The 13,823-nt window shown below is 45.1% G+C and overlaps 3 protein-coding genes across 3 annotated transcripts; all 3 read left to right on the top strand.

Moving 5' to 3' along the window:
- Window positions 1-3,914: 3,914 nt before the first annotated feature.
- On the top strand, window positions 3,915-4,311 carry EDB91DRAFT_1256893 (uncharacterized protein; the record flags this gene model as incomplete). The annotated part of the gene is made up of 2 exons (XM_041324242.1): window positions 3,915-4,074; window positions 4,130-4,311. 2 exons carry the CDS (start codon window positions 3,915-3,917, stop codon window positions 4,309-4,311), a joined length of 342 nt encoding a protein of 113 aa, XP_041168997.1.
- A 1,078-nt stretch (window positions 4,312-5,389) lies between these two features.
- Window positions 5,390-8,229, top strand: EDB91DRAFT_1240392 (uncharacterized protein; the record flags this gene model as incomplete). The annotated part of the gene is made up of 11 exons (XM_041322015.1): window positions 5,390-5,549; window positions 5,598-5,803; window positions 5,858-6,184; window positions 6,247-6,455; window positions 6,501-6,601; window positions 6,626-6,688; window positions 6,710-6,909; window positions 6,991-7,105; window positions 7,225-7,521; window positions 7,568-8,052; window positions 8,101-8,229. The coding sequence occupies 11 exons, from the start codon at window positions 5,390-5,392 to the stop codon at window positions 8,227-8,229; spliced, it is 2,292 nt and encodes a 763-aa protein (XP_041168996.1).
- Window positions 8,230-10,647: 2,418 nt separating this feature from the next.
- Window positions 10,648-12,227, top strand: EDB91DRAFT_1064769 (uncharacterized protein; the record flags this gene model as incomplete). The annotated part of the gene is made up of 5 exons (XM_041314741.1): window positions 10,648-10,858; window positions 10,910-11,106; window positions 11,166-11,355; window positions 11,408-11,486; window positions 11,528-12,227. Coding segments are annotated over 5 exons (1,377 nt in total), but the record flags the coding sequence as incomplete, so codon positions are not given.
- Between the last annotated feature and the right edge of the window lie 1,596 nt (window positions 12,228-13,823).

Here is a 13,823-nt window from a genome sequence, read left to right as displayed (position 1 = left end):
TCTAAAGGTGGGGGCAAGCAAGTGCAGGTAGGGGAAGGGAGCAGTACTTGTGCATATTTTGACAAGCATAGTGGTAATTCTCCCTGGATTGGGCACAAGAATCAACAAGGTATTCTCGACATAAGAACTTCACATTAGAACTCATGCCACTGTCTGTTCATGCAATTGACTCAAACATCTATTTTATCCACTGCTCGAATGGCGGCATGGTCCAACCTCTCCAACCTTTCCACCCTTCTAACAGTGAGGATTAGTGGGTTCATACATGTCCTGTTGGTCCTGAAAAAATTTGATTTCACAATTTTCATTGATGTTGCAATTCTTTATTTCAATATTAGAACCACTGCGTACACTATCACAATCATGGAATGCTCAGAATTCCCCTTGTTAAAAGAGTTCGAGATGCATGTTGATGTTTTACCTTGGGCAGTGCAGGCCATGCGCCATGCGCCATGTGCACGCCTCATCTACGACTCAAGTGCCCAGAGGTCAGACTTTCGCAGGTACTGAAAGAAGGCTATATGCACCTAATAAATGTCTCTTGAATCGTGGTATCTATCTTGCTCCATTGCTGAGATGAAAAAAAATCTTTATACTTGATTGAGAGCGTGATGATGAAGGATATCAAGGGTGAGATGAAGAAGATGGGCATGGGTATTGATTGGAGGTGGCTGAGTGTCATATCCCGTACCTCTGGATCCAGAATTCCGGATCTACTCCATTAAAGTCCGGTTCTCCGTCCTGCTATTCCGCCCGGCGCTCCACCTTCATCTCCGCACTCACCCCTAACTCCTTTAAGATTAGCTATTGCTCTGGTTACCGGTTATGTCCTATTCTGCTATGCTTACTGATCCGTCCATTCTTACTTCATTTCTGACTTCACTGCTTTGATCCGTTACACTTACTAATAAACTTTCCACATGCTTCATACATAGCCCTTACCTTTGCTGACTGATTTACTTACATGATACCTACAGTATATAAACCCCTGTAATACTCTGGAACTCCTTAGTTCAAATATCATCTTAGTTCTGCTCATTCCTGCAATCTCCAGACTTGAGTCTCACCTCTTGTCCACCTCCGAGTCTTAGGGGTTAAACCTTAGGACTAATCCTCCGGCTCTACCTTAGGGTAGTCTAACCTCTGTTCTGTTTCTACTCCGGATTTCCGTAGTAGCCTTACTCTGTCCCCACATAGTCTTCTGGAGTTCCTGTTAGGTACCATGCTGACTCAGGAAGCAGAGGGGTCAGGGCTTGGCTTCAGCTCTTGCACTGTGCCCTTAGCCGAGTATGTGCCCCGAATTTGGAGCGGGTCCGACGTTGTCCGACGATAGGACGAGTGGACCACTTTGGTCCGCTTGGAGGGTTGGGGAGTAAGAGCTACTAGTGGCGGGCCGACTAGGAGCAGGGCGGAGAAGGCAGGGAGTGATGCGGAGGGTGGATAGGAGCAGGGGAATGTTTTGGGAAAGGCAGAGGATAATGTGGAGGGACAAGGGAGGATAGTTGATAGGGGCAGAGTATAAGGGGAAGACTTAGAGCAGGGCTCTAAGTTGGAGCGGAGGGTCAGAGGGTTGGAGGTGACAGCAAGTTGAGACTTGTGTCCAGAGGAGGTAAGGTCCTACTGAGAATTCTCACAAGAGGTAACTGCGAGAAGACAAGTAATATTAAGACTAAGGAAAAATATCTAAGTACAGGATATGTTATATACTTCTATTGTATGAGGCAGTGATCAGGATAACTATGTAGTAAAGCTATGTACCAAGGATATAGTTTGTAAGTACTTTTACATAGGCAAAGACATAAGTCGGAGCGGATATCAATATGTACGCGTCGGATCAGCGATTGGGCAGTAATAGGAATTACTGGTAATCCGGAAGTAAGGGTCTATGTACTGAAGGGGAAAGTGTATATCTAAAAGGGGAAAGAGATCCAGTTGAATGGAGAGGTTTATGGAAGGGGACTGGTTGAGTGGTTGAGCGGAAGCGCAGGGCGGAATGCGGGCTTGTGATAGGATGGAGCGGAGGATAGATGGAGCAGAGGGGGTTGGAAAGTGGAGTGGATATCAATATCGGAGCGGTCGGATCAGGTATATGACAGTTCTGCCAAACTCCACCAATATTTGTCCTCTGGAACTCCCTGGACTTCCGTCGGACTTCCCCTCTGCCCACCGGAAATTAAGAGCATGTACTTGGGTAAGGGGCACAGCGCACAAGCTGAAGCCGAAGCCCTTTGAGTAACCTCTCCCTTGAGCACAACCTTAACGCTGAGTGGAGGTACACAATGATTGGAAAGTCCTTGTTGAATTGCATTCTGAGTTGCTGACCACTCGGTGGTTTGTCATTCATTCGTAGGTCCATACACAGCCTGGCCCAAATGTCTCCAAAGAACGATAAGGTCATTCAAAGTAAAGGGTAACTTAGAAGATCCGAGCAAAGAATGTATGCCATATGATGAATGTACTTCATGGACTCAGCTGCTCATACTACTCCACATATGTATGCGTGTAGAAGACTATTTTGGGAGTGAGTCCAATGATTCTTGAATATGAATGACCTACCAACTGAGGAGCTTGAAGGGTCATATAGTTCAGGCCCCGTGGTGGGTTAACTGTGATGGAGGTGAACAGAGATCTGAGTCCGGCAGGAGATATTGGGATGCCCTGACGGTGGCAGCACAGTGTATGAAAGGAAGAGGATCGTTTACCCATGCAGTTCGTGATTGTGGTTCATAGTGCAGTGTGTGCAAGATTGAGTGGGAGAAGGCTTCATATGTGCGCTGAAAAGGACTGGAAATATCAGGGTATAACCAGCTCACCTGTTCCGACTGAAAATATCAGTGTAACAATGAAGATAGACCAAGTGGGATGATTTGTACAAAGCAGTAGCAAAATGTGGCATTGAAGAAGAAGAGTGGATGACGTGAGGAGGTCATGAGGCCATCAGAAGAGAAATCCTAGTGGGGCAACATTGATATGACAGAGAACTGAATAACAATGCGGACAATGAACGAAAAAAGTTGGTGGATGGTGTGAGAGAATTCACGACCAAAAGAAGAAGGGTAGGAGAAGCAGGAGTGAACAGAAGAAGATGGGTGAAGGAGGAGAGGATTGGCTGGGGGAAGAGTGGAAGTTAAGAAGGTTGGGCGCTATGCGGCACAGTGGGGCTTGAGTTGAAGGTGACTGGAGGAGATATTGAGTGAAATGACTGTGGGAGGCCTTGAGGCAAGTGATTCTGACCTTGCAGTGTATAGGGTTATTGAACTCACATTATTGGTAATACAGATGATGAGTAGTATGGTGTCTATGACAAAGTGTGAGCATTTGTGAGGGTCTAGACGAGACAGTTGGAGAGAATATTGTTGGATAAAATATGGGACTCGAGTCACTCGACGTCTACCATGCAGGCAGTAAGTTAGAGGAGGCTTCCTGGAAAATCCCGCACAACAATGCAACAGGGACCAACTGGAATGATTGAGACCAAGTCACCTGGCCTTCCCATTAAGGAAGCCTTATTAAGCTTGGTGAATATGCTTCTCGCCAACTTTAATTAGGCTCGGATGTAGTGAAACTCCAACACCAGTGTTAAATACTGCCCCAAAGGCTCTTTTTACCTTCTATCCCTACCAGCCAGCCCACCAAAAAGAGTAAGCGTCCTCAGCTATACATCCCGCCCTCTCCCACTGTCGGCACTGTCCATAATGTTCCCGATTTATCTGAATCTCCCCCCACAGCGGCTTCCCATGCCCCTCTGCTTCTTACCTCCACACCATCGACGTCACAGGGCGGTATAGCAGCCCTTCTTTGTGCTTACTCTCTCAAAATACTTCCCAGATCTTGTCCTAATCACCTGCCTGTCCTGCATGCTGTCCTCCTCATTCCTTCACCTGTCAGAGGGCGCTCAGACCATGCTATCTATCATGTCCTGTGGAGTGGGTTCTTCCAGGCTCAAAGGCCTCTCTAAATCTGTCATTTCCCACCATTTCAGAGGACAGAATCGCCAGTCTTATGTGTTGATGGCTGGCAGGCAAACCCAGTGCCTCGAGGCAGCTGCAGTAAGTCGTCAGGCTGAGTTTCAAGGTGCGTACTGTAGACAATTTTGTTGCTGTTTCTCACTCTCATCATTTCTGTGCAGAAATGTCGGCCGAGGACCGTGAGATGGTTGAGGACATGATGGACGACTATGGCATGAATATCAAGCCATTACCCTACACAGCACCCCCAGGCGAAGAGGGTTTGGACTTGAGTCACGAAGGAGGTGAATATGAGGCATTTGAAGGTCTTGCGCATGAAATTGCTGGCATCAGCGGATTGTGAGTGTTATTCCTTCACTATCTGTGTGGTTGTTATGACCAACGTCCCTTAACCTAACTAGTAGGTGTCTGGAGATCGGACCACACCACAGGACTTGTCTGAGAGATGATAGAACAGGGATAGTATTTGAGAGGGAACGTCTAGGTCTACGATGATGTAAGAACGAAGAGGTTAAGTCTAAGGAGTACTACTGACTACTACCTAGACTATATACTATACTTGGGTCGGAGATATCTGAGTATGAAAGGTGGTGATATATCTATATACGGTCATAACATTGCGCCTAGGGTATAGGGCTTCTTACCAACCAATCAACTACAAGAAAGGGTCCATAGGTTTTAGGGGAATCGGTGATTAAGCAGGGTCTCAGGGTACTGCTTCTATTCAGGGTCAACAGATATGAAGAAGGGTGTGAGAGAGTTCTGTGACAAGAAGTCTCAAGCAGTAATTAAGGATCTCGATGAGAGATGGATCTGGAGATGTATCGGGTACGATCGGATCTAGGGTTTCTCCAGGGTCTTCGGTAATGAGCATGCTTCTCTATGAGTGGTGCTTCTGTGATAGGGATTCAGGGATTCAGCTGTGACTGTGCAACAGGTTCTTATGTAAGGGATTCGGTGAATGACAGAGGTTACTCTTAACATGTTGTGAGAGGTGAAGGTGTGCGATGTGAAGGATGATGACTCTTCGAGAGATGGCTCGTAAGGGACTCTCGGTTATGGTTCGATCATAGAGGCATGTAGATGCTTATGATGTAACCCGTTGCCTAATCGTAGGACTTCTAAGGATGTGATGACGTCGTATGTCTAGGGTTACGGATATAGATGGATGACGTCGACTTAGTATAGATGTGATGTAAAGATAGTGATCGTTAATCGGTTATCCATCTTATCTTATCAGGGATCTATCTAATCTAATCTTATCGGATAAGGTGACTTAGGGTTTGATAATCGAAATTTAGATGCAGTTGGTAACATTCATGACAGTGGTCACATTAACACCAGTCAATTGTAGCCACTATGTAGACCCTCGTACTCGGACAGACCACATCGAAAATCAAACGAATTATTGGAATATCCAAATGGACTTCCTGGTGGAGGCATATCTAGACTACCGCTACCGAGACTCTGGCAATGGCATGCCCCGCTTTGACGAAACACGTGCACCATCACCTTCGGACAACTCGGACGACACTCAACGTGTTTCATCATTGAGCGACATTGAGCTCATTGACATCTTTAGTATGTGTAGATGTTCTTGTTTGTTAATATCAATTTATTTGTGCACAGGGCGCAAGCGCTCATCTCTTCAACCGCAACCCTTTCATAAATATCCCAATGAAATTTTAATATACCATGGTTATATTGGTTGTGCACCATTGTATCCGAATGTTGCCATATCTCTACAAACTCTAGCTGCATACCGCCAGACACACCGAGTGTGTCCAACGTTTAGTTTTCAAGCGCAGTGCAAAACGCTATGTTTTCTTCATGATGTAAGTACACATGCCTACGTAATTATGTAACTTTTAATAAAGTTGCCCTCACAGATCCCTTACCACCCTTACCTCAGCACACAACTATCAGCTGCTTTTGACGTGTACCTTGAAATTCTTCATCACGTTGATCAGCATCTTTTCACAGCCCTCAAACGCAATACTCCACATTGGCGCCTTCTCAACTCATGCCCAGCATGTTTTCATATACTTGAGGATGAGCCCAAACTGGAATTCAACTGGCTCGTGTCAATTGATGGCAACAACAGTTTGAAGAGGTGGGACTCTACAATATATGGGACAAGTGCAAGACTAGACTCTCGCAAGGCCTGCTCTGATTTTTGGATTGATCCTGGGACTGTAGACAAGTTTAATGGTGAAGTCCAACCATGAGCGGTACGTGTTCATTGATTGCTTGATAACCTTCTGAGTATGATGTATAGGCGGTGCCAGAAGAACGCACTCATTGGGAGGATGATACGGCAGCTGAAACCAACCCTGGTTCATTCAGCTGTGCAGATCGGTGGAAGAATGTTGGCCTCAAAGTACGCAAGAAGATGTTTTCTGTATTCGACGAATCGGGCATTTTCATAGCTGCGTGTCACCATCGCTTCATACTTCTAGCTTCCAACATGATCCGAAGCGGAGAATTGTAGGTTCATTTTTGCTTGTCGATTAAGCTCTACTGATATATTAGGTCGAAATATCCACTTGCCATTCTTGACAAGCTTCTTACTGTCTACGGCAAGGATGGAGCTTGTGTGTATGATATTGGATGCACATTTATGAAAACACTAGGTAATAGTTCTTTGGGACCATGAGCACACCAGCTTGGCTTTTGTCTCATGGTCGGTGCCTTTCACGGGCATGCTCACAATCGGAAATGTCAGCTTGATTGGCATCCAGTATATATTCCAGGGACAGGACACAGCAAAGGAGAGGGCTGTGAGCACATATTTTCAGCATCAAATGCACTTGCTTGTGGCACCCAACATGGAAGCAAGTTCCATCAGCACCAGACGATCAAACAACACTTCACGTTTTGGAATGATGATAAATACGCTGCTCTTAGTAAGCTCTTTCTAACCTTGTTCTACAATGATGATGTTATTCAATGGTTGTTAGGCAACTTTCTGTGGAATCACTATTGAGAAGCTCTTAAATTGGTTCAAATCCTCACTGCTGAGTTGACTGCCATCAAAGCTGAATTGAATATTGTTGATGAAGACTTCCCTCGCTACCTCCAGGAAGAACGCGCCTATCTCGATAGCTTGAAGCAGCTGCCTGCAAGAGACCAGATCTGTATACGCTATGTTGAAACACTTGATGAACTAGCTGAACAAAGGTTAGTACTATTTTGCTACATAAATGTATCTAACTTGAAAATATTAGGACTGATTGGGACTCTGCATGTCAAGCAGCCAATAATGCTCTTACCGGCATTGCTGCCAGCAGCTTGGAGGAGATCAATCAAGTGCTCGCCCAAGCTTGCATCTGTGTTGACTCCTCATATGCAAAATTACAGCATGCTGAAGCGCTAGTGGCACATGTCGAAATACAGCTAGCCATGGAAGTGCGATGGGAGATAGGCGGGCCAGAATACAACCAATTCAAGATGGAGGCACGTCTTGGAAAGTATCGCACTGCACTCAATGAGTTGGAGCACTTAGTAGTCATGCGGTTATTCGAGCTTTCAAAACTGTCATTATCAGGGACAGGTGAGTTGTGAGTTGGGATTGAAAATCTATTGACATATTTTTATAGGGTATAAGCTACATCAGCAGATCAGCAAGGCTTTGCAACAGCGATCTGAGGCTATACGAAACGCAATTGATCGCTACAATATCCAGGCAGTCACTTTAAATCCCCCGCATCCGAAGATTTTGTGGAAAGATATTGCTGACTATAGTTTTATTGGCGAGTTTGATCTTTTACGCCATTCACGGACGGATATTCAGACCAATGATTGGGCAGAACCAGCCCATCGCGAAGCAACTACTAAGTATTTCAAATTATGTCAAGCTCATGAAGAAGTTACACGACTTAATGTTGAAATTTGCCACTTACGCACTGCCATGCACACTGAAGAAATTCAAACAACTGCCGTCATACAGGATCTACTTATTTCGGATCAAAAACTTGCTCGGGAGCTGCAGCACCAATGGTGTTCACGTGCCACTATCAATGCAGTACACTCCTATCGCTTAGATCGTATCGAGAGCCTTGCTGGATTCTCAGGTGTTAGGGGTGTAGGTGTCCATATTCCAACAATAATTTATCTCACAGCAGCAACACAGACTCGGAATGTTGATGACATTGGTGCACTTATCAGCTCTGACTATACCAACATGGATGCTATTGATCGCGAAGAGCGCGACATGACAACAGAGGATATGGCCGATTATTTACATTCCATCATTGACTGACATGTTTAGTTGACCGCTTTTTACATGTAGTTGTTACAATTGAATGTTTGATACATTCGTACACAATATCATCAATCATTATGCGAGATTCAAAAAGCGAGATTCAAAAACGAGAAAAGTGTTGCGATTGCGCAATTTCACATGAAATGCATCTTCTTCGACAGGTTTGCGTGCTTATCTTTGAAGTTCTTCCTCCAGTGTTCAAGGTCGAATGCGTCGTCGTGGCTGGAGATGGTGGCAGCATCGAAACCCATACACACTGGTGGGGTTGAAGTGGAATGCACCACACAATAACTGATTGATCTTGCAGGCGGTGAGATTTGAAGTTTGAATTTAACACACTGGCGGGGTTGAAGTGGAATGCGCCACATGATAACTGATTGATCTTGCAGGCGGTGAGATTTGAAGTTTGAATCTAACACACTGGTGGGGTTGAAGTGGAACATGCCACATGATAACTGATTGATCTCGCAGGCAGTGAGATTTGAAGTTTGAATCTAACTTCCCAAATCGGCACTACTAGTAATTGTGCTGCACCTTGCGTGCTGTTGCATGTCCTCCACCCATCGTTGATGCTTCAAGCCCTTCCTGTCTTATCCTTCAACTTAGAAATCTTGGTCTGGTCATGGTTGTTCACGCTATAACATATTCAGAAATAAGGCCATTTGCGAATTCCAAGGTAGAGTCCTCACAGTTTAATATTCTGCAGTGTTATTCAATCCGCATTATCTAACACATTTAGCCCATTTATATTCATCGTCTTTGTGTGCGCTAGTAGCACTCTCACGTCTTCTTCCACTACCATAGAGTCTTCAATGGGCTTGCACTGTTTCACCATGTCTAGTCTTGCTATGCTACACTGTTCGACATTTGTGCAGGGTTTCAGCAACAATGAACACCAGGCTGCTGCCAGGGCATTGCTTAGGCACAACGCACACATTGATGGTACTCACTATCAAACCAAGACACCTGGCGGACTTCATCCATCCTACTACTGCTCAACAGCCAAACTCAGGGAGAACTCTCTCTCAAAAAGAACTGATTGATGCAATGCTACAGGATGTGTTTGATGTGGTAAGTAAAGTTTTTATTTTCCCAGCGAAATCTTATATGTTTTAGATTGCAATGCAGGACTGTCTCGATGGTGGCATATCTTTGCCTGTTTGATGTCCAGGCTCTGAAGCAGACCTGACGATATCTCCCGAACAAATTGGTGTCAACCTGTACATCACACCTCGGGAGTTGCAAGAAGTACCTCAACAGATCGGGGGAGATGTCGCTGTATTAGTGCAATCATTCTCTCAAGAGTTAACAGTACCTCATCTGCAGTGCTTCACCAAGCGCTGCAACATGGAAAATATCAAACCACCAAAGTCATGTAAGTCTTTCTGTCATTGTTCCTTCAATTATTGACTTAGTTCCAAAATCCCCTCAACTCACATCAGTATTGAAGGACCACAGTACCTCCCTGCACCCCTTGTTGCCACCGGTGCCCATATCACGTGCTCTGCACAAGCGCCCAAGACTTTTGTGAAGAACTTGCAAAATTTGTCTCTTGCTGATGCAGACTCAAAGAAGCTGCCGTCTGCAGCAATTCGCGAGGGAGTCGAATGGGCAGCGAGTGCTGCTACAAAGGCCAGTAATTTAACTCCACATTCGCAGATTTGCCAATGCCGGTAAGCAAAAGTATTTGTTGCCAATAAAGACCCTGGCCCGACTTTTTCAGCTCAGCGGGAACTTGGTGCCACAAATTTTAATCTGCCACTTATTAGTATTGGACCCAATATGGAGGCCATCCTAGATCGCTTCAAATTGGGAGACGAGGTCTTACCCAAGCTGTGTGTGCTAATCCAAACTGTGCGCAGCAGTCGTTGGGAGTCTGTCTTGAGGGCTCAGGCATGGGACCTGCCTTATGAACAGGCTGCATTCTTGTCAATGGCACTGCTTGTGGACCTTCAAGGTGTACTGTTCAACCCTGAGATTGCTAAGGTTAGTAATTCAAATCGGCACCTGCATAGTGCTAGTGCTAAAGTAATCGGCTGCTAGGGTCAACATTCCATTCTCTCGGTGATTTTGAAATGTCTTGGTATTCTAGTGTTTTTATGCATGCTTTACTTGTTCGGATTGTTTATTATCTTGTAGATTATGCCGGAATCTTATTTTGCAACATATCATTTTAATGTGGCCCAATCATAAATCGTGGTCAAGTCAACATCTCTGTGCGTTAAATATTCAAACACGAGCCGAACTTCTGACCACTAACTTCCCTGTGTTGTTTTTCTATAGACAATGCCATCTCAATCTTTCTATACCAACAAGAACAACAAAACTGCCTCGAGGCACATTCAGATGCAGCCTCGCATCCATCCCAAGGTTGTTTTGAGCAAGGAAGCACCCAGTATACTTAACGCCAACTGACGGGCCAAGTCCCATCGGTTTAAGGTCACACTTGACGATGCTTGGACTCAGATTGATGACACTACAAAGACCATCGCTTCAGCCCACCATAAAAGTGTTCGCCATGTGCAGAATGACCTCTACATTGGTCATGGAATACTTCGCTCTAGGCACTTCAAGGTGAATGCGTGGAATGCGTTCTGTTGGAAAAAAAACCAGGACAGTGAGAATTGTAAGTTTGGTTTCTCCCTCACTATCCATGCACTAATTGTATCTGCTACAGGTGATCAGGGCAGACATGCACTCGAGCAGCTTGTTCATGAGCATAAGGCCAAGTACTATGCGCTCTCGAGGGAAGAACAACAAGACCTGGTCAAGGAGTATGCCGAACAGAAGTTGGCAAGGATGGCTGGTGTCCGCACCTCCACCAAGTCAAAGATCAATGACATCACTCAAACTCTAAAGGCCATTGAAAACAAAGTACATGTCCCTTACTATTTTTCATCTTATAGTTTTGCTAACGGTGATTTAATAACTAGCTCAATAGCTTGAACTGTCGCACAGGTGCAGAAGCAATTCTATACATGACGCATGGGTCAACCGATCTCCCCCTCCAAGGCATAACCTTTGCAATGGAAGGTGTACAACACTTCATGCAGTCTGTGATGAGTATCGACAATCAAGATTTGATCACTAAAATGGAAGGCTTTGCTGTCCAAGGCATGAGAGGTTCGTGGCCGTGGCTATTTATTCTTCTCGCTCTATGTTAATCTGCATCCAGGGGCTGCAAAAAATCACCAACAACATGTCTCTGAAATATGCTCATCCATCTGCAACATTATCAACCGCACTCTTCATAAGTTCCTTCCCCTCTTTTCTGGTACATTCACTTACACTGTAGTGTAGGGGAAATTACTGGCGACTCCAACGCCAAAATGCAATGGGCTTACTATTTCTGGAATGTCATTCAACATTACCAAGTTGTGATAGAAGGGTGGCCCAAAAACATTCCATTTGCGAACCTCAGCAAGGTGTCTAGTGCCCTCCCTGAGCTTGAGATGCTCCTTCGGAAGTGGGAGTTGGGTACCACACATTGGAAGGTTTTGACTGACGAAGATTTCAAGAAAATCTGTCTGGAACACAACAAGAAGCTTGAGAGTGGCGAGATCAAAGATACTTGCCAACGACCTCGATCTGACAAAGGCAGTAAATGCAAGAGGCCAGCAGCCACTGATGAAAACTCAACCTGCCGCAAGAAGTACAAGAGTAAAGAAACTATTGAAGACAGTGACAATGAAAATGGTGAGGAAGAGGAAGATGACACTCCCGATCATCGGCCATCTGATGGCACTTCCGACACCACCCCTACCCCTCATGTACCTGGCAGTGCTCTTACTCTTTCACATCCTAACTCCAACAATCTTCCTCTTAATGATTCTTCCAATGGCTCTACCTCCGATGTCCCTCTCTTCGACTGTGATGCTGCACTGGCTATGCTAGACCAAATCTTTGGTCCTGTGCCCCAAGCTGGCCCATCAACCATTGGTCATGATCTTGAGTTTAACTTCTTTAACTGTGATATGTTCGGCTCTACATCCTGATACTTTTTCCTCGCATCTTTAGACTATGCTATTGAATGTATGCTACTCTATGTTCTCGCCTTCAATTGTGTTGAATCTTTTCACCGGCTCTCCATCCTGATGCTTTTTGTTCTCGTATCTTTAGACTACATGCGCTTGAATCTATGTTCTGACCTTCAATTATTTTGAATCTTTCACTATACTAATTCCTAACTTTGACGAGTTAACCTTCAGACACGTAGTAGTGATAACATATGTTTTGACTGATTTTATTAACTTTGCAAAAGAACATAAGAGGGCGGTAACATCAGAAACTCCAGTAGGCTAATGACATCGAAAGCACATGGCTATCTCACTCTCTGCACAGAAACAGTGAGAAGAGAGCGAGAACAGTTAAAAAAAATGTAGGGTAATGGCTCGATATTCATGCTGTAGTCGTCCATCATGTCCTCAACCATCTCACGGTCCTCGGCTGACATTTCTGGGCAGAAATGATGAGAGTGAAAAACAGCAACAAAATTGTCTACAGTACGCACCTTGAAACTCAGCCTGACGACTTACTGCAGCTGCCTCAAGGTGCTGGGTTTGCCTGCCAGCCATCAACACACAAGACTGGCGATTCTGTCCTCTGAAATGGTGGGAAATGACAGATTTAGAGAGGCCTTTGAGCCTGGAAGAACCCACTCCATGGGACATGATAGATAGCGTGGTCTGAGCGCCCTCTGACAGGTGAAGGAATGAGGAGGACAGCATGCAGGACAGGCAGGTGATTAGGACAAGATCTGGGAAGTATTTTGAGAGAGTAAGCACAAAGAAGGGCTGCTATACTGCCCTGCGACGTCGATGGTGTGGAGGTAAGAAGCAGAGGGGCGTGGGAAGCCGCTGTGGGGGGAGATTCAGATAAATCGGGAACATTATGGACAGTGCCGACAGTGGGAGAGGGCGGGATGTATAGCTGAGGACGCTTACTCTTTTTGGTGGGCTGGCTGGTAGGGATAGAAGGTAAAAAGAGCCTTTGGGGCAGTATTTAACACTGGTGTTGGAGTTTCACTACATCCGAGCCTAATTAAAGTTGGTGAGAAGCATATTCACCAAGCTTAATAAGGCTTCCTTAATGGGAAGGCCAGGTGGACCAAGTATGACAGAAGTCACACACAGAAGTCACACGTCAAAACAAAGAAACAAACAAAGATTAATTTTTGAAAATGTGCATTGAGTTATCGACCATCACATTGAACATTATAATTCGATGGGACCGACACCCAGCTAACCTATCACTAGCATTAATATCATACTATCGAGCTCTCGAGATACAAATTGGATAGTCCCTTCCTCTCAACGCAATCAAGCACCCCATCCTACATTTCTCTGAGTGCGTGCGTCCTCCCCCCATGCAATCATTGTCTTACCCTGGTGAAAGCTCCTGTATTGTATATATTCTCCCCCTTGCGAGGCATTTCCACTGTGACAGTTCCCTAACATGAAGCCCTGTATGATCGCAGTCCCACTTGTGTATTCATGCAAGAATAGAAGACACAGCTTCCTCAATAATCAACGTCACAAGGTATTCGTTAGCCATAACTTGTTACTGTACAACCGCTTTCTGATTCTGACTCA

Source organism: Suillus paluster (assembly GCF_016628075.1).
Source record: "Suillus paluster strain FC165 chromosome Unknown EDB91scaffold_227, whole genome shotgun sequence".
NCBI lineage: Eukaryota > Fungi > Basidiomycota > Agaricomycetes > Boletales > Suillaceae > Suillus > Suillus paluster.
This window is presented reverse-complemented; position numbering and strand designations above follow the sequence as displayed.